General features: G+C 39.6%; 3 protein-coding genes across 5 annotated transcripts; 1 reads left to right on the top strand and 2 right to left on the bottom strand.

The window, feature by feature from the left end:
• Window positions 1–239: 239 nt before the first annotated feature.
• acsl5 (acyl-CoA synthetase long chain family member 5) lies at window positions 240–7,332 on the bottom strand. Its single transcript, XM_028954398.1, has 20 exons — window positions 7,177–7,332; window positions 6,974–7,082; window positions 6,785–6,849; window positions 6,568–6,669; window positions 6,390–6,489; window positions 5,883–6,061; window positions 5,769–5,801; window positions 5,125–5,176; window positions 4,915–4,988; window positions 4,682–4,759; window positions 4,455–4,589; window positions 4,207–4,341; window positions 3,636–3,731; window positions 3,445–3,517; window positions 3,271–3,359; window positions 3,068–3,184; window positions 2,533–2,676; window positions 1,793–1,894; window positions 1,563–1,634; window positions 240–377 (listed from the first exon to the last, which is right to left on the bottom strand). Exons 1-20 carry the CDS (start codon window positions 7,330–7,332, stop codon window positions 240–242), a joined length of 2,049 nt encoding a protein of 682 aa, XP_028810231.1.
• Window positions 7,333–11,715: 4,383 nt separating this feature from the next.
• On the top strand, window positions 11,716–19,123 carry gucy2g (guanylate cyclase 2g). 3 transcript variants are annotated; one of them, XM_028954973.1, is made up of 22 exons: window positions 11,716–12,072; window positions 12,147–12,495; window positions 12,655–12,764; window positions 13,763–13,942; window positions 14,041–14,185; window positions 14,275–14,410; window positions 14,504–14,607; window positions 14,736–14,902; window positions 15,077–15,217; window positions 15,318–15,401; window positions 15,484–15,588; window positions 15,682–15,753; window positions 15,842–16,010; window positions 16,106–16,261; window positions 16,548–16,725; window positions 17,134–17,274; window positions 17,355–17,547; window positions 17,661–17,835; window positions 18,042–18,140; window positions 18,477–18,568; window positions 18,657–18,764; window positions 18,837–19,123. In XM_028954973.1, the coding sequence occupies exons 1-22, from the start codon at window positions 11,737–11,739 to the stop codon at window positions 18,945–18,947; spliced, it is 3,351 nt and encodes a 1,116-aa protein (XP_028810806.1). In that variant the 5' UTR covers window positions 11,716–11,736; the 3' UTR covers window positions 18,948–19,123. The 3 variants fall into 3 exon arrangements, with proteins under 3 accessions (XP_028810806.1, XP_028810805.1, XP_028810807.1); XM_028954972.1 differs by having other exon boundaries at window positions 12,655–12,779; XM_028954974.1 differs by having other exon boundaries at window positions 12,655–12,779; window positions 18,657–18,759; window positions 18,837–18,882.
• Window positions 19,124–19,291: 168 nt separating this feature from the next.
• On the bottom strand, window positions 19,292–23,353 carry tectb (tectorin beta). Its single transcript, XM_028955335.1, has 11 exons — window positions 23,265–23,353; window positions 22,997–23,069; window positions 22,677–22,867; window positions 21,551–21,702; window positions 21,368–21,440; window positions 20,772–20,875; window positions 20,599–20,682; window positions 20,149–20,311; window positions 19,882–19,960; window positions 19,656–19,688; window positions 19,292–19,514 (listed from the first exon to the last, which is right to left on the bottom strand). The coding sequence occupies exons 2-11, from the start codon at window positions 23,061–23,063 to the stop codon at window positions 19,426–19,428; spliced, it is 1,035 nt and encodes a 344-aa protein (XP_028811168.1). The 5' UTR covers window positions 23,064–23,069; window positions 23,265–23,353; the 3' UTR covers window positions 19,292–19,425.
• Window positions 23,354–26,248: the final 2,895 nt, after the last annotated feature.

Genomic DNA, 26,248 nt, shown 5'->3' with positions numbered 1-26,248 from the left:
TTGTGATGTCTTGTATTCTTTATTTATTGTTTATGTACAGATTTGCAATAATTTCCTTGCAAATTATGGATTTTTTTAAGCAATGGTTACAGTGACAAGGAATAAAATTATCATTCAGTCAAATATACAAAGCACCATGCTGTACTGTATGAAATACAGGCAGAAAGTTTGACCCAAAGTAATATTTGGGCAGAATTCTGGATTGGAATTGTCATCCAGGTCACTATGCCTTTTTGATCTCATTCAATATTGGCATAGAGTTTATTGATCTGGTCCTTGAAAAACTTAGTGAGGTCGGCCCTCTTGGCTTTCAGTGTTGGCGTGAGGAGACCGTTCTCTATGGTGAATTGCTCGGGATGGATGTAAATATCTTTTACCTAGATAAAAAAGAAGCAGATAAAATGAATGGTATCTATTACATATGTCTGGAACATATTATTATGATACTATCTACTACTATCAATATATATATATGGGTTACCTAGGAGTGTTATTAACATGAAATGCTGCTGTTTAATATAAACATACTCGCTTAACACAAGTTAAAGCACTGCAAATGAACAAAACTTTTGACCAAAACAAACAATCCACTCAGGTAGGTACAGTGGGGCAAAAAGTATTTGCCACCAACTGTGCAAATTTCCCCACTTAAAAAAAGTCTGTAATTTTCTTCATAGGTATACTTGAACTTTGAGAAACAGATTGTAAAAAAAAAAAAAGTCCTGGAAATCACATTTAAATGAATTTTTTTGTATGTGGTGCAGAAAATAAGTACAAACACCTACAAACAAGCAAGAATTCTGGCCCTCACAGACCGGTTACTTATTCTGTAAGAAGCTCTTCTATCCTTCACTCATTATTGCTCAGATAAGACCAAATTAGAGCTTGTATTTGTAGGGGACGAATGCTGAGTTGCATCCCAAGAACACCACACCCACTGTGAAGGAATATTATGCTTTGGGGCTGCTTTTCATCTGACGATGATCCATATTAAGTATCATGAGATTTTAGTCAAAAAATCTCCTGCCATCAGAGCACTGAATATGAATCATGGCTGGAACTTGGGAACATGACAAGGATGCCAAACACACTACCCTGGCAACAAAGGAGTTGCTACATAAGAAGCACTACAGGTTTCTTAGCCAGGCCTCTATCCAATAGTCTGTGGCCAGTGACAACCCCCGAAACATCACAGCTCTTGAGAAGATCTGCATGGAAGAAAGGGACAAAATACCCATTGTGTGCAACAGTGTGTACAAACCTGGTGAAGACCTACAGGAAACCTCTGTCATTGTCAACCAAAGTTACAAAGTATTAAGGCGTACTTGTGCTATTGAACTTTAAAAATCATAGAATGTAATTTGCCTGGATTTTTTTACATTTCCTGTTTCTCACAGTTGAAGTGTACCTATGAGGAAAATTACAGACCTCTCTCATCTTTTTAACTTTAGAACTTGCACAATGTCTGCCAAATACCTTTCTGCCCCACTGTATTCTATATAATTCAATATTATATTTTAAACATGATTTTATGTAGAACGTTGGATGTCAATTAAATGTACCTGTTCAAAAGACTTGAGCCCGCCCTGTCGGCCCAACTTGATCAGGTCTGATAGGATGGCTTGTTTGACTTGCTGAAGGGTTCAGGGAACAATTCAAGATGTAAGCACAAAAGTGTCGAAGATGGATTTAATATTCCTAAATATCTATCATAAGCTATAATAGACAATACTGTATGGAAACAACATTTATATTCATGACTTGCTGAATATACTGACAAAAATGAATCAACCTGATTCTTGCAGAGCTCATCAAATGACTGCCTGATCCCCATTTTCTGTCCAAAGCTGGGCAGCACTTCAGCGTCCGGTACCACAATACCCACAAGGGAAGACTGACAAGGAGTACAAAAAAGTAAAATCAGAAATTTCACAGCCCCTTTCACCATAAAAACATAAATGACAAATGTCTTATAGAATACAGGGAATCTTGAGTAATTGGTTACATCAACCAACCAATGTTTATTAAAATATGTCAAAATTAAACTAAAAGTTCATAGGTAAGCAACCCTATGAGGTCGTCACAGACACTATTACATAAAGAGGGACCTGCTGAGACTCAGGGGACAGTAATCCAGTAAGCAGCAATTTACTACGGGTAAATTACAATATTCAGGCTGTTCTGTATAATTTCACCCCCCCGTGGCAGTTGGCTGTGAATAAGAGGCATAAAAAGAGTGCAGCCTGTCATTGTGCAGTTCCCAACAACCCTGCAGTAAACAGTCCCTGAAAGCCTTAATAAATATTACAACAGCACCTGTGGCATGAAAAAAAAACCTCACATCATAGCCTATAAAATTCAATACATACTACAGCCATTAATCTTAGTTAAATCTTGTCTTGCTGAAAAACATCATGAATGTGTTTGAGACCATGACCTTTGGCCATGGCTTTATATTGGGAGAACAAATTTAGTATTTTATAGTGATGGGCTTAAAATCTAATCAATGTTACAGAGAATTTTTTTATGTACCTGAAGACTATCTCCATGCACAAAAACCTGAGACACTGGTGCACTCCGGACGTAAATGTTTTCAATCTTCTCTGGAGCAATGTACTCCCCTTGGGCCAACTTGAAGATGTTCTTCTTCCGATCGATAATCTTCAGAACGCCACTCTGCCATGAAATAAATAATTCACTAATTACTATAAATCCAGTTGAGTTTTTAATTAGGACAGGGCACTTAACTTAGAAATGTGCGCAGCTAGATTCGTACTCACACATACGGTTTTGTACGTGCATGTGTAAGCACACATGGGAAAGTGTGGGTGGGTGTGAAATCAGCTTAATGCTTAACGCAAGCTCAGACAAGTCCCTGATGGACATGCAACAATTCTGTGATTAAAAAGCTCTCTGGAGAAATTAAAAAAGGCAGAAAATTAATTAATCCTCACACAGTCTCTTAATACAAAGAGAAAAATAACACTGGGCCAATTCAGGTAAAATAATTAAAAAGTCAATTGTCCAGAAAGAACTAGAAAAATTAAGCAATTAGGAGCAGTCTTACTGGCAGCCATTTGCCAACGTCTCCTGTGTGCAGCCACCCATCCTTATCCAGAGCCTCTGCCGTCTTCTCTTTGTCTTTTAGGTAACCCAGGAAAACGTTTTTACCTTTGATGCAAACCTGAACACACAGCAGCACTCTTTTAATCATGTGATTATGTTTTACATTAGCTTTATCTGTGTAAAGTTTTAGTTTTTTTTTTTTACCTCCCCTTCACCATTGGAGGAAAAGTAATTCATCTCCTCCACATCAACCAGTTTTACCACATTGGTTGGAATGGGAGCACCCACGTGGCCTGAATGCATAAAGCGTGTATTATTATAGACCATCCAGCAGCTGGGTTGTTTATGGGAGAGCGTGAGACACAGCAGGCACCATACCAGAGGTCCAGTCCCCGGGTGTTCCGAAGGTGCAGGCTGCGGCACATTCTGTTTGACCGTAGGCCTCAAAGATCTGTGTTATGGCAGCCTCACATCAGTTACTCTGATTAGGGTTCGTGTGACCTGATTAATAATCACAGGATATATGTATATTGTGGTTCTTAAAGGAACCATTGGTGGGGTTTTGTTACCTGGCACCCGAGACAAGCTCTGAGAAAGGAGAGTACAGAGGGAGAGATGGGAGCTGCCCCTGTCACCATCACCCGAACCCGGCCCCCAAGAGATTCCTGTGAAATTAGGGCAACAGAATATAAATATGTTTATTTTTACAACATTTAAAGGGTTGTAGTAGCCTAGAAACATGACTACCAACCAGATGACCCACAAAGTCTAATGTACATAATCCACAAAAGGTGCCACCGAGGTGCCACTGAGCAAAGCACCATCCCAACACACTGCTCCCCGGGCGCCTGTCATGGCTGCCCACTGCTCACCAAGGTTGATGGTTAAAACCAGAAAACACATTTCGTTGTGTCACCATGTGTTGTGCTGCAGTGTTTCACAATGACAATCACTTCACTTTCATTTTCAAATGTATATGTGTTCCATTAACCAATATCCCTTTGTGACCTACAACCATGTAGGGGCAACATTGAGGGCTCTTCATATTTTATTCACACTTGTTTTAAAGAACAGCTAATGTCTGTTTTTCTGTCACTTTGTCAAGTGCTGGGGGCACCAGGGGTCAATTTGTGTCCGTACCTGCACTTTGTGGAAGATGAGCCTGTCCCATATGCTGTTATTTCGAATGATGCCTTGCTTTACTTCAGAGAACTTCCTCTCAATGGCAAAGTTTAACAGCCACTTCTTAAATGGCGTCTGCGCTCCACTTTGAACCTTGATACAATTGGAAAAAACGGGGGAATTGAACATGACATGACAGATTAAGTACTATTCCTGAGCCCCCTAAAGACACACCTCATACTTACAGATTACCCACGCATACTCACCTTATCATAAATGCGGTTCAGAAGACGTGGCACGACTGGGAAAACTGTGGGCTGAAGTGTTTTCATGTCATCTGGCAGCAGTTTGATATCACCTTGGAAAAATCCCACTCTGGCACCCGAACTGTACATCACTGACTGAGATGAAACAGATGCACTTACGATACACACTTTTCAAACAAGCCACCCGGTGTTGAAACGGAACATGAAACAATCTGAAATGTGTTTACCTGCACAATTCTTTCAAACATGTGAGCCAGTGGTAGAAATGAGATAGAAACATCTTGGGGAAGCGGTGCGAACGTGCTCTAGAGAAGGAATGAAGAATAATCACATTATCCATGGAGTCTTGAAAGGGTTAATCCACTCATAGTGTATTTCCACTCATAAGTGTAAATACATTATTTTACATTATTACACATTTACACATTATTCTTATACACTTTTTACATTTTCAACAAACCTCCAAGGTTTGTATTACTCCTGCTGCATCTGAAATCACGTTTTCATGGGTGAGCATGGCTCCCTTTGGATCTCCTGCAAACACAAACTCAAAGATAATGTAGTCATACACAAAATTACACATGCATTAATTAGTTTATTAAAAAATTATGCGCAATTGCCATAATGCACATCTCACATGATGCCATTCCTTTTTGAGAGATGAGGATACCTGTGGTTCCACTTGTGAAGCACACAATGCAAAGGTCTTGTGGCTTTGGTGGCTGAAGAAATAAAAACAATTGTCATGCCTCAATAAATAACATAAATGATGTACTTGATTCAGTAACTTGGTGAAGCAATAATTGCATTGAAATTGTATGCCTTTTGCATAATTATTAAAAGTGCCTTGGGAATTGATCCTGTTGCCTGTTTTTAATTTTAAATCTAACATTTAACATACACTACCAGTGAAAAGTCTGGATGCACCTACTGATTGATGGCTTTTGCATCTTTTTTACAGTATAGAACAAAACGGAAGACACAGGACTATGAAATAAAAACAAAAAGTGGCTCATCTCCACAACGGGGATAATTTTACAACACCCCTGAAGGTTCATGCACATATCCGCTGAAGCGGCTTTTGAGAATGACAATAACAAAGCATAATAGGCAAACCTACTTCACTTTCTCCTGATACAAAAAATATTAAATGTTTCTTGAATTGGATTCTATTTCCATTTATCTCCATAACCGCCACAGATAAGGTGCGTCCAACTGTTTAACTGGTAGTGTAAATACATTATGTTGTTTAGGTAACTGTTTATTTAAATGCAATAATTTATGTCTCTGAATCAAATAATATCTACCACTCACCACTGGCTTCTGGAGGTTATTTTTGCCTAATGCCTGTGGTGGAAAACAATGGTTAACAGGGATATCCGCAGATATCATATGATAAATATACAGAACTGATGTAACAGTTCATGCCTCCACTTCCTTCAGTGACAGGATTTCAACTCCACACTTAGAACCCCGCTCGACCAGGGATGCATCAAAAGCGTCCATGAGAATGATCCTTTTCAGCACCGGAGTCAGTTTTTTCTCACTGTTGGTAAGCAGGGTCTCAGCCTTTTCTTGCTTGTCACACAACACTGTAGTTATGTCAGCTGAAAGCAATAGAAGAAGAAAGTAATCATTAATATCATTTAAATGAATAATACTTGGTTCGCCAATGAGAGCTGGAAGAAGAGTTTAGCTGTTTCCTTTACAGAGTTTTTATTTATCATGGAAAGTAATATAGTTCACTAATATTGGCTTTGTAAAAGAATTTGATTAATGTATGCCAGTATTATCATCACTGTGCTTTTTAAATGGGAATAAACTTATATACTAAATAATAATGCTTTGTGCTCTTAGGAATTCTGGGGTGTGTAACTTCACCTCTGATCGTGCAAGTTTTAATGAGCCAAAAAAAAAAAGACTAGACTTAATTACCTCGATTTATAATGAACACCAGTGCCTCAGGACCAAGAGTGTCATACAGTGGAACAGCCACCATGGAATATGTGTAGCAGGCCAACTCTGAAATAATCCACTAGAGAAAAGATCAAAGAATTAAAAAAAGAAAGAAAACATTGATGAATTGGATGATTCCTTGTTAACGGTGTATCACCTCGGGCCGATTCTGGGCAAATATACCAATAAACTGATCCTGGTGGGGTTTCAGACCTTTCGTAAGTAATCCTGACCCCAAGTGTTCAGCCCGATCAGAAACCTGATGAACAGGAGAGTTAAGAATGAAGTAATGATTACAGTAGCACATTTACCAATAGAAAAAAAATATGTATTTTGTGTTCTTCTGGACACATCTATTGGCCAGTAAAAGCTACCTGTTTGTATTTTAACCATTGATATGGTCGTCCTTGCTTTCTGTAGCCAAGACACGGCCCATTTCCTACAGAAGAAGTAGAGTAAGAGCTTGTTAGATTTGCCTAGTGATGATTGTACATTGTGTAATGTGCAATATTGTATATCAATATGGTAATACATGGTTATATACAACATATTGGGCCTGTCACCTGAGACACGTAGTCCTCTTTGGAAGGCTTCATATAGAGTTTTAGCATCCTCATAATAATAGGCCATCAGGATACCATCTTTGAAAAGGGTGCTCCCTCTCGCACCATCCTAAATAAAGTGTTGCACGACTTTTGTCATAAAAAATATTTCAACATGAAATAATTACAGTTTTTTGGTTCAATAAATATATGAGCAGACATACCCTAATTCCCTGAGATTGCTGCTGTAGATCAGTTGGTGGCTGCAGCGGCTTTGGTCTGGTGTTGAGGTACAGAAGAGCAGCACCAAACATGCTAAACACAAAGACCAGTGCCGAAGTAGGCAGAGGAGAGAACAGCACATGGAGAAGGGCTTCCATCCTGGATTAGTGAAAAAAGAAAACATAATATACTTAGGATGTAACAAAATTATCTTGTCACGTCCGCATCGGCTCCACACCCCAAGACACGCCCCCTTGCCCTGAGTATTGGGATTGTGTCATGTATGGTCACAACTCTCTGGTAAGTCCTCATCCCGTAATGTGCACTTGGCCTTTTCCTCACATTTCCTCCCTAGGATCCTGTGGCATGGATAGGGATCCTCACCGTCTGTCAAGTGTGGCCTGTTATGTTTAATCGTCTCCCCCATTTACGCTCATGCAATCTAGTGATCATCAGAGCTGTTTTCCCCGATGTTACCCGAAGTGTTTCCTGTGTCTGGTGTCGTTCCCGACAGCCTGGTTTGTGTTTAATATATGTATATAGGTGGCAGTAGCCTAGTGGGTAAGACACTCTCCTGTGAACCAGGAGACCCAGGTTCAAATCCCACTTACTACCATTATGTCCCTGAGCAAGACACTAAACCTTAAGTTGCTCCAGGGGGGGACTGTCCCTGTAACTACTGATTTTAAGTCGCTCTGGATAATGGCGTCTGATAAATGCTGTAAATGTAAATGTATATGTTTGGACTCTGTTGTCCTGTTGTCAGGACCTGGTCATCTTGCACACAACCAAAACCAGCACGGAGTCTTTTTCAACGCAATTGCGTGGTGGATTGTTTGTACCTCTTCTGTGACCAGAAAAGGTTAATTTTTTTGTTGTAACCCTCAGTGTCCATCATCTCCCTCCACACCTCAGGTGTGACACATATAATTATTATTTTTTTATTTTATTGGCCTTTATTGATTGTGAGGACCAAATGTCCTCACAAAGACAAGACAGATTTTTAAGGTGAATTGGTCAGTATATGTTTATGCCAGCTGGTCACATAGGGGGCAGTATATGTACAGAAAGTTGGGCTGTCCATCCCTCTCATAATAAAACACCTACATACACTCTATGTAAAAAAGCTGATGTTTTCTTTTTAAATGTCCAGATTTATGTCGCAAATCTCCAGAACCTGTCACTGTACACCAATTCACAGATAAATCATTTTAAACTGGAAAATCCTGATGCCAGTTAAGTTGTATATTGTTTGTGCACAGTTTCCCGAAAGTGGTTTACTCCATAAACTGATTATGACACAACTGGAAGCCATTTTTTTTATATTGTTAATCTGATGACGACCAGTCCCCAGGGTCAGCTCAGGGTTGAGTGTCTTGCTCAGGGACACAATGGTAGTAAGTGGGGTTTGAACTTGTAGTCTTCTGGTTCATAGGCGAGTGTGTTACCTACTAGGCTACTACGCCCTAAAAAAGAAAAGACAAACACCACCATATAGAGGTCATTACACGTTTCATGCATTTTATTACCTATAGCAGCTCACTGAGACATAAAAGAAAATGCGGATGTGTTGGTGTGGATGTGGGTGTGTGAGCGTGTGTATACATGCACATCTGAGTCAGCAAGCAGACAAGCCAACCCATTCAGAGTGAATTCAAGGTCAAGTAAATAGTTTCTTAATAAAATTACAGTGTAGTGACCTGTGCAGATGTAAATATTTGAGTGCTGACCTTTAATGTCACTGTGACATTTATCATTCAAATCGTTCTTATTGCTCATATCTCCTTTTCTGTCATTTGTCAAAGGATACTACTTTCCAAAAGACAGAATTAAATAAAACAAATGACAATTTAATGTCAAAATTAAGTTGTTTTACTGTAAGGCTGCTGCATTTTACAGTTATATTTAAGCAAACAACATGAATGTTAAACCAACAATGCAAAATTTAGTGGTTTGACGGATCATGGCCTAGAACTGCTGTGAAAATGTGTGAATACAGATCCATGGATTTATTAATAGTAGTGACATTAAATGCCAAGTATTTTGCAGTGTGATTAGCCCCACACAGATTAATTAAAGCACTCTTGTCATGTACAACATGAACATTTTGAGTGCAGATGCACTGTAAATTTAAACCAATGACAGCTAGGAACACGCAGCTCTTACACATCAGAAACTCAACAAATCCCCTCCCCACACATATTCTACTTGTTTTTGGATTAAAATAATTTCTGAATCCCGTACACAGGTATTTTGAGGAAGCATAATATTGCTTCCATATAGATGCTTGTTTATAGTCCATTTAGAGGTACATAATTAAGGAATTACCTTGTGATTGTTAAGGGGTGTAGAATAGTCCACCGGGAAGCTCAGCACTGTCAAAAGCCCCAGAACAGCCCGCAAGTGTCACAGAAGAAGAGTGAAGAAGTCATCATCGAAGGTTTCATTAAAAAGGGCTTGAAGCCCACAGGTAACCTTTGAGCCATTGCTGCTATCTCTGCACTGATAATAAAAAAGAGACATAATCATGGTGCTGCCGTGTTACTATGAAACCGCCAGCATGCTCGGCACAATATTCTCTTGGCAGAACTTAAAGGGCATGCGATGTGATGCAAATGCACTGAGGTTTAAGATAAGGCGAGCTGGCCTTGAAGGATCATAAAAGTGTCAACACTGTCATGCTGGAAACAAATTCAAAGTCCCTCTCATGGAAAAAAGGATAGAATAGAATAAAATAAAATAGAATACACTAATAGTGTATGTATAATTGTGTATGTAGTGAAAATTATGCATATGGTAGAAATAGTGAAAAAACCTCCAAAATAGAATCCCCTCTGAAGTCTCCACTTTGCTCTCGGTAGTTCATGACTTGAAAGGTCAGAGCTTTTTTAGCAGCATGAGGGGAAACTGCATTGTATGGGTAGGTAATTACAATGTTATGGGCATTTGTATATTATGAACATTTATGTCATAATTCACAACTCTATAAGATTACAAAGTGCAAGCACAGTATGCTATTCCACTCTATTATATATAGTGAACATAGTAAACATTTATTATCATATTCATATGTTTTTAATGCATTAACTTAGAAAATAAATGTCTTTGATTCACAGTTGTTTTTATCACCTCAAGATTAGAGACTCCAAAGGTGATTTCTGCGTGTCGTAGTTCACTTTTCACAATCAGCTCATCAAAGAGCCGGGATTAAGACACTGCAGGTGAAGCAGGTAGGTCTGTGTATTAGCAGGGTCATGTTTTGTCATGCTCAGCTGCCAGAAAAATGTGCTAACAGCCCAAGGTGATGAGGGCAGGACGAGGAGGTGCTGCACGCTTGTTAGTGCATCTTCACCTGAACGGTAGCACAGCAGGAGATTGTTTTTGGGTCAGGGCCCATTAGACCATTAGTCTGTGATGTATGGCAGATTGCACTGTGCAAATCAAATTAATGCCATATGCACATTATACTGTACATTACATTGCTATTTTTTGTGGCAGATGTCTAGACCTGGCACACAGCTAGATTGCACATCTGTCACTGTGTACATTATACATTAGACGGGCAAACTGAACAGATAACTGGGATGGATAGCTTATCTAGCGTCCCTATACATTATCATAAAGGATAACATGTTTCTATTGCTGCTGATGTCCTGACAACAGCGAGGAAGCAATCAATTACTATTTACACTGCAAGGCTGGATGTTTCTGGTGTTCGGATGAGGAAAACATATTGTGTTGTCTGGTAATTACAGTGTTAACAAATTAATATACAGTACAGGCCAAAAGTTTGGATACACCTTCTCATTCAATGTGTTTTCTTTATTTTCATGACCATTTACATTGGTAGATTCTCACATGTGGAGTTATGTAGTTAACAAAAAGTGGAGACCTGACCTCCACAGTCACCAGACCTGAACCCAGTCCAGATGGTTTGGGGTGAGCTGGACCGCAGAGTGAAGGCAAAGGGGCCAACAAGTGCTAAACACCTCTGGGAACTCCTTCAAGACTGTTGGAAAAGCATTTCAGGTGACGACCTCTTGAAGGTCATTGAGAGAATGCCAAGAGTGTGCAAATCAGTAATCAGAGCAAAGGGCGGCTATTTTGAAGAAACTAGAATATAAAACATGTTTTCAGTTATTTCACCTTTTTTGTTAAGTACATAACTCCACATGTGTTCATTCATAGTTTTGATGCCTTCAGTGAGAATCTACCAACGTAAAAGAAAACACTTTGAATGAGAAGGTGTGTCCAAACTTTTGGCCTGTACAGTAGTATTCTTTATATTTTTATTTTAAATGGACAGTCGAATGCACATCAAGTCTAACTGCATGTGTCTTTGATACTAATGCATGTGATTGGAGTAACAACTGCAAAGAATACTCTGAGTTATTCATACTATGAGGCTGAGCAGATTCAGCTTTTGCAGGCAGTTAATTTCTCCAGGGAGGCACAAGGCAGTGTCATGGGGCCTTGCTATTTAAATGTCCCTCAGTATATAACAGCGGATGATCCTCATAATGATCCTGGACCGTGCAACAGAGACAAAGTCTTCTCCAGAGATGACTGACTGCGAAAGATGGAAAATAGGCCTGGTTTTTCTCACAACATTTACAATGACTTGCTCCAGTTCAACCGGACAACAGAGGATAACGGTTGGGTTTCAGGCCCCTCTGAACGCATCTTTTCCATTCAGCGCCCGTCGACTGGGCTCTGCCATACAGCTGGCCATCGACAAGGTGAACTCCAATCCATCCTTCACTGGCAACTTCACGCTGGACTTTGTGTTTGCGGACACCGATTGCAATGCAAAGATTTCTCTGGCGGCTGTCATAGAGCAGTACAAGAGAGAGAATATCTCTGCACTTTTTGGTCCACCATGTCCTGAGGAAGCTGAGGTATGTTTTTTAATTTTAACAAAAATTACATAAAAAACAACTATGTTTTCTAATATCATTATCAATATCATCAGGTTACAGGTCTTTTGGCATCAACCTGGAAAATCCCAATGTTTGGCTTCATCAGTCAGTCTTCCAAAATGGATAACTATGACATATATGACACCTACCTCAAAATAGTGCCCCCTCTCAAAAGAATAAACGAGGTTCTAGTTAAAACAGTGCAGTTTTTCGGGTGGACCCACGTTGCTCTGCTTGGAGGGGGATCCGATTCGAACACGTGGAACAACGTTGACGGCCTCTGGAAGTCCATTGAGAACGAATTCAGTAATAAGATGACTGTGACAGCTTCCATCAAGTTTGACAGCAGCAATTCTGAGCTGATTCGGAAAAACGTGAAACATGTCTCTGCAGTGGCAAGGGGTGAGTGCCTTTTTAATCAAACAATGCCAAGCACATTGATGTTACTGTTATGCTTTTGGATAAAAAAAATACATATTAGAAGAGCTCATAGTATGGTGAAAGAGTAACAATCAAAAATTTGGTTGATTAGCTAACTCTAACTGTTTTTTTTTTTTTCAGTGGTGGTAGTTATCTGTAGCACAGAGGACTCCATATCTCTGATGTTGGAGGCTGAAAGACAAGGCTTGATGAATGGAGAATATGTTTTTTTTATAGTCCAGCAGTTTGAGGTCAGTGGCACTGTGGTGAGTAACCTGCCAACAGGAAAAAGGAAGCAGGGGACCAGGTCAGAAACAGAAACGTGGTTTTGCTTGAATCGAGTTGGGAAATAGGCACACTGTTGAGTAACTGCTGTATAAAACCGGGTAAGAGAGAACTTTGCTCTCAGTCTTTGACATGTAGACCTGCGATTTTGTCCTGGATAATCTTTTTTCATGTCAGTGTCCCCACTGCTTTGCTTTTTCTACAAGATGTCAATTGTTACAAATCAAGGATTATTAAAGTTGTGGGTGAATATATAAATCAAAAAAAAATTTATGCCAAACTGGACCATTCAGACAATTTTCAGACCAGCAAGGAGATGAGCACCATGTTTAAAGCCAAGAATGAAGACCATCTGTTACATTTCCATTACATACCTCGCCTAATATGCAAATATAATGCACAAATTAACTTCAAGAACATCTGGAAAATTAGGTGAAAAATCTAATTGTGCAATTGGTTTGTAAACATGTACTGGAACTGATATATTAATCATGTGTTAATGTTAATGTAAAAAGATGTCATGACTTGGCTTAGAATTGATGCATTGGCCATGCACTGTGATTTTATATGATTTATATATTCAACCATGCTGTCATTTTCATTTTGAGCTAGACAGCCTCAAATAGACAAAAAACCCTGACTCTTAGTTGCTAAAGCTGACCAGTATTTGGTGACATATAAAAAGCACCACTAGAGGGTAAAAGATAAAAGTTCAACTGAGTCTGAGGTAAGTAGTCATAGCTTTGTGTGGTCTACAATAAATAGGAAATTTAAGAATCTTAAAGCCTCAGAAAATATATCTAAAATATATATAAAAATTATACTCATCACTAATGTTTACACTATGTGTACTGTATGTATTTATATATAACAAAATGTATACAGTATACGGTGTACGTACTAATAGCAATTTAATGAAGGTGTGATAAATATGTGAGATACATCCCATTTGTTTTTAAAACAGGACAACTTTGTAAAAGGTTTGACTGCCAGCTCAGACCGGACAGCACTGCAGGCCTTTAGCATGGTGTTTGTCATCGCTCAGAAATCCTATGAGGGATATGAGTATTATGATTTTTTTGAGAAAGTCTACACAAGACTGAAAGGTGCCCCCTTCTACAGCAACCTATCCTCAGAAAAAGAGGTACATTACCTGAACATTCAATACCATCATATGTCTTTTGCCACTCTGCACCAGCTCTTGTAATGATCCTGAACTCCCATTTCCTTTTTTTTTTCCAGGTTAGCCTGTACGCTGCCTACCTGCACGATGCAGTCTTGCTCTATGCCATGGGTGTGAAGGAGGTCATGAATGAAGGCATGGATCCCCGTGATGGGCAAAAAGTGTTAAAAAAACTCAGAGATAAGAGCAAACTCAAGTTTCAGGGTAAATAAAAATCCAAGCTTAATGCGATTAAGTGACAAAGGTCATTTATACACAGGTTTATTGATAACATGGTTACCTATGAATTGCAGGAGCCTCTGGTCTTGTCCACTTTGATGAGGAGGGTGAGAGGAACGTTGACTACTCGGTCTTTGACTTGCAGGAAGCCGCAGACATTGTTGCATTTGTGCCCGTGCTAAACTTTGACAGTCATACAAAGTTGATCAAGTAATGCAGCATTTATGTCTCTAACTAATCAAACTTTTTTTTTGCTGTTGTTGTTGTTCCATTCCATGATCACATGATGTTCTGTCATTGCAGAGCAACACCAAAGCTCATCTCTGTAGTTTGGCCTAAGGGAAGACCTCCTCTTGATAATCCACCGTGTGGCTTTAATAATGAGTTGTGTGAATGGCTGTCAAACGGTAAAGGGAGACACAAAATGTCTTTTTCATTTTTAACTGTTACCCTCTACATATTAAATGAGAATTGCAAGGTGATACCATTCATTTCTGTTTTCTCTTTCTCTTTTCATGCTGTGGTCCTCAATCAGATGTGACCATGGTTGTTCTGCTCGTTTTACTGCCACTGGTAGGCGTAGCATCTCTGATCTTCATCACACTCATCACAACCCAAAAATTACGCCTGCAGGGCAAGCTCAATGATTCCCGCTGGTGGCTCATTGACTACAGCGACATCAGCATCATCAAAGAAGCAAAGGTGAGTTTATTCAATCTTATCCTTAAATCTTATCCAACAAAATGAAAATTATGGCTGCTTTATGAAAACGATTCACCTTCTTTGTCAAACATTTTGTAGTGGCAGTGCATTGATTTCATATTATTGTGTAAAAGACAATAAACTGAACTGACTGTAAATATTTCAACGTTTAAGGGAACAAGAACTCTGTCGCTTAGTACGACAGTCAGCAAAAATGGCAGCGGAGGATCCCAAACCGTCGTCTCCAGCACCAGTTATGGCTTCAGGGACAACAAGGGGAAGGAAAACATTTACTGCACTCTAGGACTTTACCAGGTACTCAGACAAGCCTCGTGTATCTTAGCATCTTAGTACAATAAATACAACTTACATCTGCATTAAATGTGAATTTAATTCTCAAAATCAACATCATCAGGGGAACGAGGTGGCTCTAAAATACTTGAGCAACGAGATCAAGCCCGATATCATCAAACCGGCAATCATTGAAGAGTTTCGTGTGGTACGTCTTGACTTGATTTATGACTGTTGCCTAGTTCGTGTATTGTGGTCTGATCGCTCTTTTTCTTGAACTGTTTGGTAAGCTGAGGGAACTGAAGCATGAAAACCTGGTGCAGTTTTTCGGTGTTTGCATTGAACCACCAAATATCTGTTTGATTATACAGTACTGCAAAAGGGGAAGCTTAAAGGTATGATGTCTTCTTTTTTCCTCCCCCCATTGAATGAATAAATATAATGAAATTTGTAGATTACAATCTAAATTTTTTGTCTTACATGATTAGGATGTAATCAGGAATTCTGAACTTGAGCTGGATTCGATGTTTAAATTGTCGTTTGGCAATGACATTGTGAATGTGAGTAAAAATAATAATCTAATAATATCTCAAGGACCCTTTCGCTACATAGACATTGTAATATTTCCCCGCTTTCTTGCACTGTAAGGGAATGGATTATTTACACAAAAGCCACCTCAAGTCTCATGGCAATCTAAAGCTCAACACTTGTCTGGTGGACAGCAGACTACAGGTCAAACTCTCTGGCTTTGGCCTGTGGGAGTTTAAACATGGAACAAAGCATAAAATCTTAGCGGCTGGAGACCAGAAATACGAAGGTACTGCTAGTTAATGAAAGCGGCCTGTTACCAGTTCAGCTCAGAATGACCTGATGGCATTTCGCTCGCTTACTTGGGTGACCATTTTATTCCAGACATGTTCTGGACTGCCCCGGAGCTCCTAAGGGAACCTTTTGTACCTTTCAATGGCACGCAAAAGGGAGACGTCTACAGTTTTGCCATTGTCATGAGAGAACTTCTGTATAGTACAGAGGAAGGCCCATATCAAGGCTACAACTTAGAGCCCAAAGGTATTTCATCACTTCTCACTTAAACACCTAACCTGCCTCAGATGTGTTTTGTTACTATAGATATTAGTATATCTATTGTTGGGTGCAGTGGCGGCCTAGCTGGAAAGGAAGCAGACTCGCAACCGAAGGGTTGTGGGTTCAACTCCTGAACCGCCAGAGTGTCACTGAGGTCCTCTTGAGCAAGGTACCATCCCCACACACTGCTCTCCGGGTGCAGTGTCCTGTGCTGTGTATCACAATGACAGATCAATCACTTGCGCTTTCGTTCACTTTAATATTGTATCAGACATCATCAAGCAGCTGCGAACACCCCCAGTTGGAGAGCCCCTGAGACCCTTGTTGTCGGCTCAGATGTGTAACGAGGCCTTGGTGAACCTCCTGCAGGCCTGCTGGCATGAGAACCCAGACCAAAGACCTCCGTTTTCCTCCATCAGGAGAATGCTACGTGAAAGCAGTCCAGACAGGTCAAGATCTACACGTTTGCCCAAGCGAAATATAATGTTGAGTGTCATTTTGCATATTTTTAAATATCCCTCAATGTATTCCTGGCATTCTCACATTTATGGTAGTAAATCAAAGTAGATGATAAAACTGTATGCAGTCACATTCAGTGCATATTTATAATACATTTTAGGGAGTGAAGCCACTGATCTGAGAATAGATATGTGAATTTCTCATCTCACATCTATGTGTACTGAAACACATTGAGATGTCTGAGTGCCATTTTTACTTCAGAAGCACAGAAGCTTAGGTGTTATACTGGGGGGATGTTTAAAAATGCCACATCCAAAATGACACAAGTACAACATGCTGAACAAATTAGTACCATTCATGCAAACGTGATCTAAGCCATTTTTCATCCTCCTTTCTAGCCATTCAAACTTTCTGGACAACATGGTCAGCAAACTCGAGAAATATGCCAATCACTTAGAAGAGGTTGTGGAAGACAGAACCAATCAACTCACAGTAGAAAAGGCCAGAGCAGACAAGCTACTTGCCAGTATGTTACCAAGGTACTGAACTGTTTAATCCATACAAAAAAAGTCTACAGTCTTAAACGTGCATGCTAATTTAATTCCAATTCTATTCCCAGCCTTATTGCTGAACAGCTAATGGCAGGAAAATGTGTTGAACCCCAGAGCTACGAGGTTGTGACAATCTTCTTCTCTGATATCGTGGGCTTCACTGCCATGTGTTCCATCAGCTCAGCGCTGGAGGTGGTTACAGTGCTCAATGACCTTTACAGCCTGTTTGATGAAATTATTAAACTCTACGATGTCTACAAGGTACAGTATAGTACTATTCCATGCAAAATGTGCAGAATTAATTAAACTGTTTCTATCAGGAACTCGCTCGGTTGCATTAATAATGGAAATAAGATGATTTTCCTTTGTGTTAGGTGGAAACTATAGGGGATGCTTACATGGTGGCAAGTGGACTTCCAATCAGTAACGGAATTCGGCATGCTGAGGAGATCTCTACAATGGCCCTCCACTTCCTCTCTGCCATAAAGATGTTCAGAATCAGACACATGCCCAATGAGCAGCTGGCTTTGCGAATAGGGATCAATTCAGGTGTTCATTTTAATAGCATAAATCTAACTGGAATAAAAAAAATGTATCACATCATTGCAGAATGTGTTACTGTAAAATGTTCTTGTGTATATAGTTTTTCTTTAGTTGTATAATGTGACTAGACTTCACAGAGCAATCATTTGACAACCTAAAACTAAAATTTGAAACCAGTGATTTCAAACTCGATGCCTATTACATATTTCCAGGTCCTGTGGTGGCTGGTGTAGTTGGCACAACAATGCCAAGGTACTGTCTATTTGGAGATACAGTGAACACTGCTTCAAGAATGGAGAGTAACAGTCTGCGTAAGGCACAAATAGTTTGGCATGTTGTTATTGCGTGTTGTAGTACATGTACAAATTGCATGTAGTGGTATTATAAATGACAGTAATAATCAATTACAGTAGTGTTGTGCTTGTTTATCAGTTTTATCTTCATTACCCTTCATTTTAGGGTTGAGGTTAATAAAATTAGGTAGTGGTTGGCCCAGCGGGTAAGTACCGTCCCTTTCATGGCTGCTCACTAAGGGTGATGGTTAAATGCAGAGGACACGTTTTGTTGTGTCACCGTGCTGTGCTGCAGTGTTTCTCAATGACAATCACTTCACTTTCACTTATTCTGATGGGTTCATTTTATTGTAGCACTTAAGATTCATATCTCCCAGAGCACTGCTGATATTCTCATGAAGATCGGAACTTTTGAACTAGAAGAAAGAGGTGACATCGAGGTAAAGGTAAGGACCGCTGCTTTCAATCCAGTTAATTCCATTTATTTAGGCAAGGGTTAATGTGGTACTCAATGCCAGTTTTTTTTTTGAAAAGGGAAAGGGAACACAGAAGACCTTCTGGCTGATGAGTAAAGAGGGGTTTAAGATTCCGACTCCTGCTAAGGACTGTCCCATGAATTCATGTCCCAAACCAGCCAGTGGGGTAATGACTTTGTTGAATTAAACATCAGTGGGAATTCTAAATTTTACCTTTTTTTTTCTTTTTCCAAAACAGACATCAAGGTCTTCTGACAGCAAGGACAAAGCAAAGGCACAGAGGACACAGACTATGGGCAAAATGGCTGACATGTCCATGCTGAATGTTCCAAATGTTGAGGTTCCATAAGTCCCTGACGTTTCCAAACAAATAACATGAAATATGATGTACAACAGCTGTCTAACAGCTATGTAAAGAGCTGATGTCAAATTGTTCCAAAGGTTCAGTTTAAAATATATATATATAAACAAAATGTTATGTGATGTAGAAAAAAGTCAAATAGAAGATGAAGATAATATTTTATTACAGCCAAATACAGAAATATCAGTAGTCTTGACAGAAATGATTTCCAATTAAGTAAAAAATCAATTGATTAGGTGAACTTTTTACTACCAAAATTAAAGTTTGTGGATTACTACAAATGTTTTTTTTTTTTTTTTTTTTTTTTTTTTTGGGGGGGGGGGGGGGGGGGGAGAACCTTGGACTAATTAAATGAAATGAAATGGATTCATTTTGTGTCTTCATTAAAGTCCCTTCTAAAATATTGTATGTGTATGCACCTCATAGTGGCCAACACCTGACACAGAGTTCATGTGAGGATCTTTTTTTATTGTTGTTTTTTACAGGTTTGGTAAGACGTTACAAAGCTTACCAACACATTCACTAAGACCACACACAAGATACAGAGATGTAAACCTAGCAGGACAAAAAAGAAATGGAACCAGTTAGCGAACAAAGGTTAACATCCTGTAAGATGCAATTGACATTGCATGATCTATCTTTGACAAACACATAGCAGTTTCAATAAAAAATTCTGATGGACTTTCATGTTGTTACCTGAAAGGTGCCTGCAACTGGATGACTGTTGGCCTGTAACATGAATAAAAAAACATGAGGCTGTATGTGTTTGTGTGAGTGTATATATAGATATATATATATAGATATATATATAGAGAGAGAGAGACAGACAGTTAGATAGATAGATATAGACAGACAGACAGACGAATGTCATATTAAGCCATGAATGTAAAAAATGTCTCGTAAAAACCACTGGCAGAAGCACCTTTTAGCTGAAACTCCATGGTTAGAATGCCCCCAGTTGGCTCTGATTCGGAACGAACGCTCCTTGAAGTGCATGGTATCTTTTTGGGAAATGGGATGGGGAAATAAGAGAATATAGCATTTGGAATTGTACAGTTCACAGCCAATTGCATGGATGGATGGATGCCATTGCCCTGTAAACTGTAAACTGCCTGATAGTTAACGATATGTTACGTTAGACCATTTGACGTATTCTGCTATTTCGTTATTTGTTATTACTCATGCTTACCGGTTGGCAGTAGAGTTTCTCTCCATCACAAAGCTGAACATCACAGTGGAGCCACACCGTGGACACTTTCTCCAGACGTTGGAAGCGGAAGGAATTAAACTTGAATGTCGAGCGGCTGTCTTTAGCATTGTCAAATATGGTCACGGTGTTATCTGAAGAACAGCTGTTACAACAGAACCCCATTAGATGAATGCATAACCACAAAAGCCTGCAGTTTTGTATTTGGTTTACAATCATCATAACTGTTATTGATATCAAATAAGATTTTTAAAAATGTGAAAATAATTACATAACAGTTTAATTGAATAATTAAATTAATTACAAATGTAAAATATGTAAAAACTACATCGGTGTGAGTTGACAGCTGAGATCATTTATCAATTGCTGGTACAACTCCAGGACCTGTAACTTCCCCCGAGGCCCAGAACAAGGACATTACAGGCCAAGTACCTGTTGATAATTAGACTCCATCTCTTCCTGTCCGTTGAATAAGGAGAAGGAGTGGCCCAACAATTGCTTATCACAACTTTGAATCTTGACAAGAAACATTTAGGAGCAATGAGTAATATGGTCGAGATATTCAATGTTTCACAATAACTTCAAGTTATGGATGGTTATTGTACCTGTTACTCAGCCCTTTTGCTTCAATTCCAACAAAAACCTCTGAGCCTATCTCAGATGTGTCAATGACATACGGGGCATCTTTAGCATACAGGAACTTTGAGTTCTAGAAGGTAAAAATAAAGCGGTCAGTTGACTGTAATAATAAACTTTATTCTGACATCATATTTCAAACTGAACCAATATAGAGAGCTTAAAATATTCCATGATTCTATAAATTGGTTTGTTAACATTTTTGCACAGTATTTTGAAACCTGGGATTTAGCTTTGGTGTAAAGTAAAAATGGATCTTAGAAAATTTTTGAAAATTAACACATTAACTCTTGATCTGCCTCTGCCATTTCTGCAAATTCCACAAAAAAAAAATCTTCTGACAAATCTATTTTTTTTCCACGTCTCTTACTAAAAATGATAAAGAAAGTATTTATTGCTGGTCTCAACTAGTTTCTAAAGCCAGTTTAAACCTCAGACCTGGATATATGTTTATTTCCAAATTTTCATTTACTGGTTCCGTAATTTTTTTGTCATATTCCTCAGTGTGAACATCTTACAAATGATTCCAACACTTTGGATGGAAAAAAAAAGTAGCCATACTCACTGTGAACACGTTCATTGACAACTGAGACTTAAAAGAACCTACACTCCCGTTGTTGACATAAACTGTTGCAACTCTGGAAGAAGCAACGGGCACAGTAAAAACGCTGCAAGTCATTTGGTCAGAATGCACATGCGCCCCACATTCCACATGCCCCACCCTTGGGTTCCTCAAGGTCCGGCCTACCTTTGGCTGAAGACGGCATTGTTCACCAGATACGCCGCCCGGTATGTGCAGCTGAAGGTGTAATTCACCGGCTGGTTTCGTACGGTGAGCGAGGAATCGTTGGAGACTATGGAGTTGTAGAAGACATATTTTGGGTCTTTGCCGCCGATATACTAGACAATGTGAGAGAGGCTGGGTGAAAATTTGGGACAAATGTAGAATTTGCTCATATAACCCTTGGTAGAAAGTAGACTTAAATTCTTGGAGGTTTGTTAGCATTCGTGAAAGTATTCCAGTAAAGACAGTCAATCGGTGAAAATACACTCTAGTTAAATAGTCCCTTCACATTCTGTTGTTTAGGATGTTGTTAGCTTGGCCATTGCGATTTCACTTAATTATGATGTGAGAATGCGAACTGAAGTGCCAACAGTCTCGAGCAAGCATCAGGAAATGTCCAGCAGTTTTATTAGCAAAATGTTAATTATTCCTACGTACCGTTCAAAAGCTTAAGGTCATATAGAAATGTCCTGGTTTTTCATAAACCATGAAAATAAGATCAAATTGCACAGCCACTGTTAATGTTGTAAATGACAAAAACCACTCATTAAAGTGGTTTAAAAAATATGTACATGTTAGTAACTGAAGGGCTGTGGGTTCACTAATGGTGATGGGTTAAATGCAGAGGACACATGTGACAAAATGTGTCCTCTGCAAAAACACTTTCACTTTCAAAACTGTTGATTGATTAAAGAAGTGAAACAACTGGCCTAGTTGAGTATCTGGTGCATGAGAACATGTGGGTGGTAGTAGCCTAGTGGGTAACACACTCTCCTATGAACCAGAAGACCCAGGTTCAAACCCCACTTACTACCATTGTGTCCCTGAGCAAGACACTTAACCCTGAGTGTCTCCAGGGGGGGGACTGTCCCTGTAACTACTGGTTGTAAGTCGCTCTGGATAAGGGCGTCTGATAAATGCTGTATATGTAAATGGTGTTCTGACTAAATCACAATTTCACACCTGTTACTTATTAATTTTTCAAATAAAAACATTTTCAACAAAACCTGAATGTGTTCACTTTTCCACAAGCAGAATGATGTCAGGCTCTCTACTGGCTAAGGAAGCAGCACCTGCACTGGGACCTCACCTCGGACTGAGTGCCACAGTAAGAGTGGTTCTTGGGCGTCAGGTCAGGAATTGCAAAGCGGTAGTAGCCTGGACTATTCACCCCATTGTAGCATAAGCCTCCAAGGGAGAGCTGGCTAATCTCCCAGCCGTATGGGCACTCAGGTACGTGGGCAATGATTGTGTTGGGAAAGCATGACACCATAACATAATCTGGGAAAGAGACCAAATGAGATTTAAATGCTTTGTGAGGCAAAGAAAGCGTAATGAAATCACTATGATCCATGTGTCTGATTATCACTAAATATTAGCGGTTAACAGTAAAATTTAAGGGTAAAATACCAGCTTTCTGAGGAGTACATGTCCACGCCACAGGTAGAAATATCAGAAGAGCAACAAGGACACCCATTTCGTACTGTGGACATTTAAATGCATTTATATCTCACACAATATCTGTATGCATTCATATATGCATATCCTGTCTATAAACTAAATATATCAGCATATAGAAAAGTTGATTCTATCACTTAATGAAATCACACATATTAATTTGCCCACAGTATCTATGTAAACTTTTACAGCAGAGAATTAGAGACCAAAACGACTTTACCGGGATAGTGTCATGAAGGTAAGGTTTCCGTTAGAGGGTTCTCATCGCGTCAGCGGCCTACGGGCAATCGTGGTTGAAGCACGGCACATCGGCACAGTTCATTCACTTCAGGCCAAGGATGGATTTTATAGTTTTCTTCAGGAGGGGGGGTTGAACGCTACACCGGCCCACCTCCCCATATTCCCTGGTGTGGTGTGACTGGTTGGTGATACCCTCCACAGCACAAAAGCCCTCTGTGTGTGTCAGACACTGACTTGAAAATTGCCAGACTCTCACGGGCCCATGGCCATTCTCAAGAAGAGCAATTCATTCATCACATCCTCTGCTATCTGCTCCGTCCTGGATTTTGCTTGGTTGGCTTTACAGTCATGTCTATTATGTCATGGCAGATCAATGTCATGAGTAATCAATATAATTGGATGGCCACAAAAAGACATTGTGTACTTTGATAGAACCTTAAAGATCTACACATAAAACACTATCAAACCTTATAATAGGAGAACTTACAATTGGAAAAAAAAAACCTTTACAACTGAGAAAATGTGCCAGTGTATTTCTTAATGATGTAAATGAAGGATAGACAATTTTACTGTAAACAGGTTAAAATACATTAATTCCAAAAAGGTTCATTTTTTTGGATCACAGTACCTTGCATATTTGCCTAAAAGGATGAATGATCACTTACTTGGATGAATGATCCAACACATACTCTCCCTTTGTACAATCTCCATTGTAGTACAAATAAAAAATGATGCTGTCATATTTAAAAAATATTAATGATCACGGCATTAATAACATTAGTAGCCCGGAGAGCAAAGGCAGATGTGATCTACACCACGTCAAAAGTGTTGACATGGCAACTCTTTATTACTCTGTTTTCACATTTACAACCAAACTATTTGGCTAGCATGTAGATAACAAATTACTAAAATTTTAGTAATTAACATTTTAGGATCTTCAGTGCACAAAACCGAGTTCCTATGCTGAATGCTTGTTTTCGTTCATGATCATCTCATGAAGAACATGATGATGATGATAGTGTGCAGAGCAGCCATGAAGATATGGAACATACTTTGCTTTCTTCTTCCACAGTCTCCACGTTCTGCATAAAGTATCCACGACAAAAATGATGTTTATGTCCCAAAACAAAGCCATCAGGCTGCGGTTCTGCTGAGGCCTTACATAGGTTAAGGAAGCTACCCTGTAATCAGAATCCCAATCCTCCAAGGTGCCACTGAGGAGCCACTGAGCAAAGCACCGTCCCCACACACTGCTCCCCAGGCGCCGGTCATGGCTGCCCACAGCTCACCAAGGGTGAAGGTTGAAAGCAGAGGACACGTTTCATTGTGTCACCGTGTGCTGTGCTGCTATGACAATGACAATCACTTCACTTTCTTTCAGACAAATTTCAGAAAATTCTCATTTGACAAGTAATGGATTCACCATTCACTCAATCTGGACACAATTCTGGGGAGTAAACCAATGGAAACGACCCACGACAGGATTCAATAAAACGGGAGGCAAAGATCTAACGACGTGGAGGTATACCAGGCTTCTACTTTTCTCAGAGATTCAGTTTCCAAGCTTCCAAGTGGGTGGACAAAGTGAACTCCAGCAATTGTTTGCAGCCTTGAAACTGAGGCTTGTGTCCTTGAATGCCCTTTCAGGCGCTGAGCATAAATGATGAACAGCGAAGGGAGGTCACCGAGTTCGTCCAGACCCAATGCCGCTGAAGACATTTCATTGTAAAATAAACGCAATCCTACGTTTTAACACGGTTCTTTTTGCAATGCTGGAGGGTGGTCTATACGTCTCCCTTCAAGAACAGCTCATTGATCCAGAGGTTCCCACGCGGCTGTTAACAGGAAACTCAGTCTACTCTTAACATGCGGTCCTATCTACCCTACAGAGTGACGCATGCTAAGAAGTAGGACACATACCCATAGGAAAACAGAGCCACTGTACGGTAAACAACGGCCAGCTGAAGCTTTAATGCTTTTGCCTTGGATTCGTTCTCTAAAGCTAAAGACCCCCTATTTACTGGTCACCAGGGCTTTGCGGCTTTCTTTTAGAAGGTGGGGCCTTTTTTTTCCCCTGGCTCAACAATCAAAAAGAAAGCTCAGATGGACTAATTACATAACCCACAGTACACGTGATGTAAAACGATAGCAGGGAAGATAGCAGAGACACTGTTGTTGCCGCGATCGGGGTGCAGGAGCAGGCACTTAGGCCTTTATTAGCATTTTAATGGCGGCGTCCACTGGGATACATTAGAGAGGAATGCTTAGGAGAGAACCCCAGCAGATTCTAATCAGCCCTTAGGCCGCAAGCCTAGAGGCAGATAGTGTTACGGTACAACTGATGCCCATCTGTTTCCAGACAGATTCCATCGCATTACTTATGATGAATGCCATTAACCCCTATGTGTTGTGTTGCGTGGTGTGCGTGTGTATATGGAGTGTATGTGGAGGAGGGATACCCGTGTCACAGGTGAAACACAAAAATGATTTTGTTCAGAAAAATATGTTTGTTTACTGCAGATTACTTCCTTTTTTTTGTTGGGAATTTTTTTTATGAATAAAGCCAATAAAACATGAAGTGTAAAGAGAAATGGGAGTCCTAAAGTAATCCAAGATGACTGCAAGAAACTCCAAAGTTCATCATATAATATTCTCATCCGGTCCCTGGTTCGGTCTTGTCCCTTCAGTCATATTTTTCTTGCTCCAGTGCTTGCTCAAATAAGCTTAGAAATAAGAAAAAAAAAATATATATATATATCAGAGATTAACAAAATAAATAAGCATTTACTGAAGGTGGATGAAAAATAAAAAAAACTAACTAACTTTCATCCAACTTTATCTGTATATACTCAGAATACAGGAGAGAACTGTATCACCCAAGGGAAGAAATAATTGTATTTATTTTTTTAATGAACAATCTTCGCAGAGCCTTCATTCATTGCGGCTCTGTGCTACCTTATAAAG

This window comes from Denticeps clupeoides, chromosome 15 (genome assembly GCF_900700375.1).
Source record: "Denticeps clupeoides chromosome 15, fDenClu1.1, whole genome shotgun sequence".
NCBI classification, from domain to species: domain Eukaryota; kingdom Metazoa; phylum Chordata; class Actinopteri; order Clupeiformes; family Denticipitidae; genus Denticeps; species Denticeps clupeoides.
This window is presented reverse-complemented; position numbering and strand designations above follow the sequence as displayed.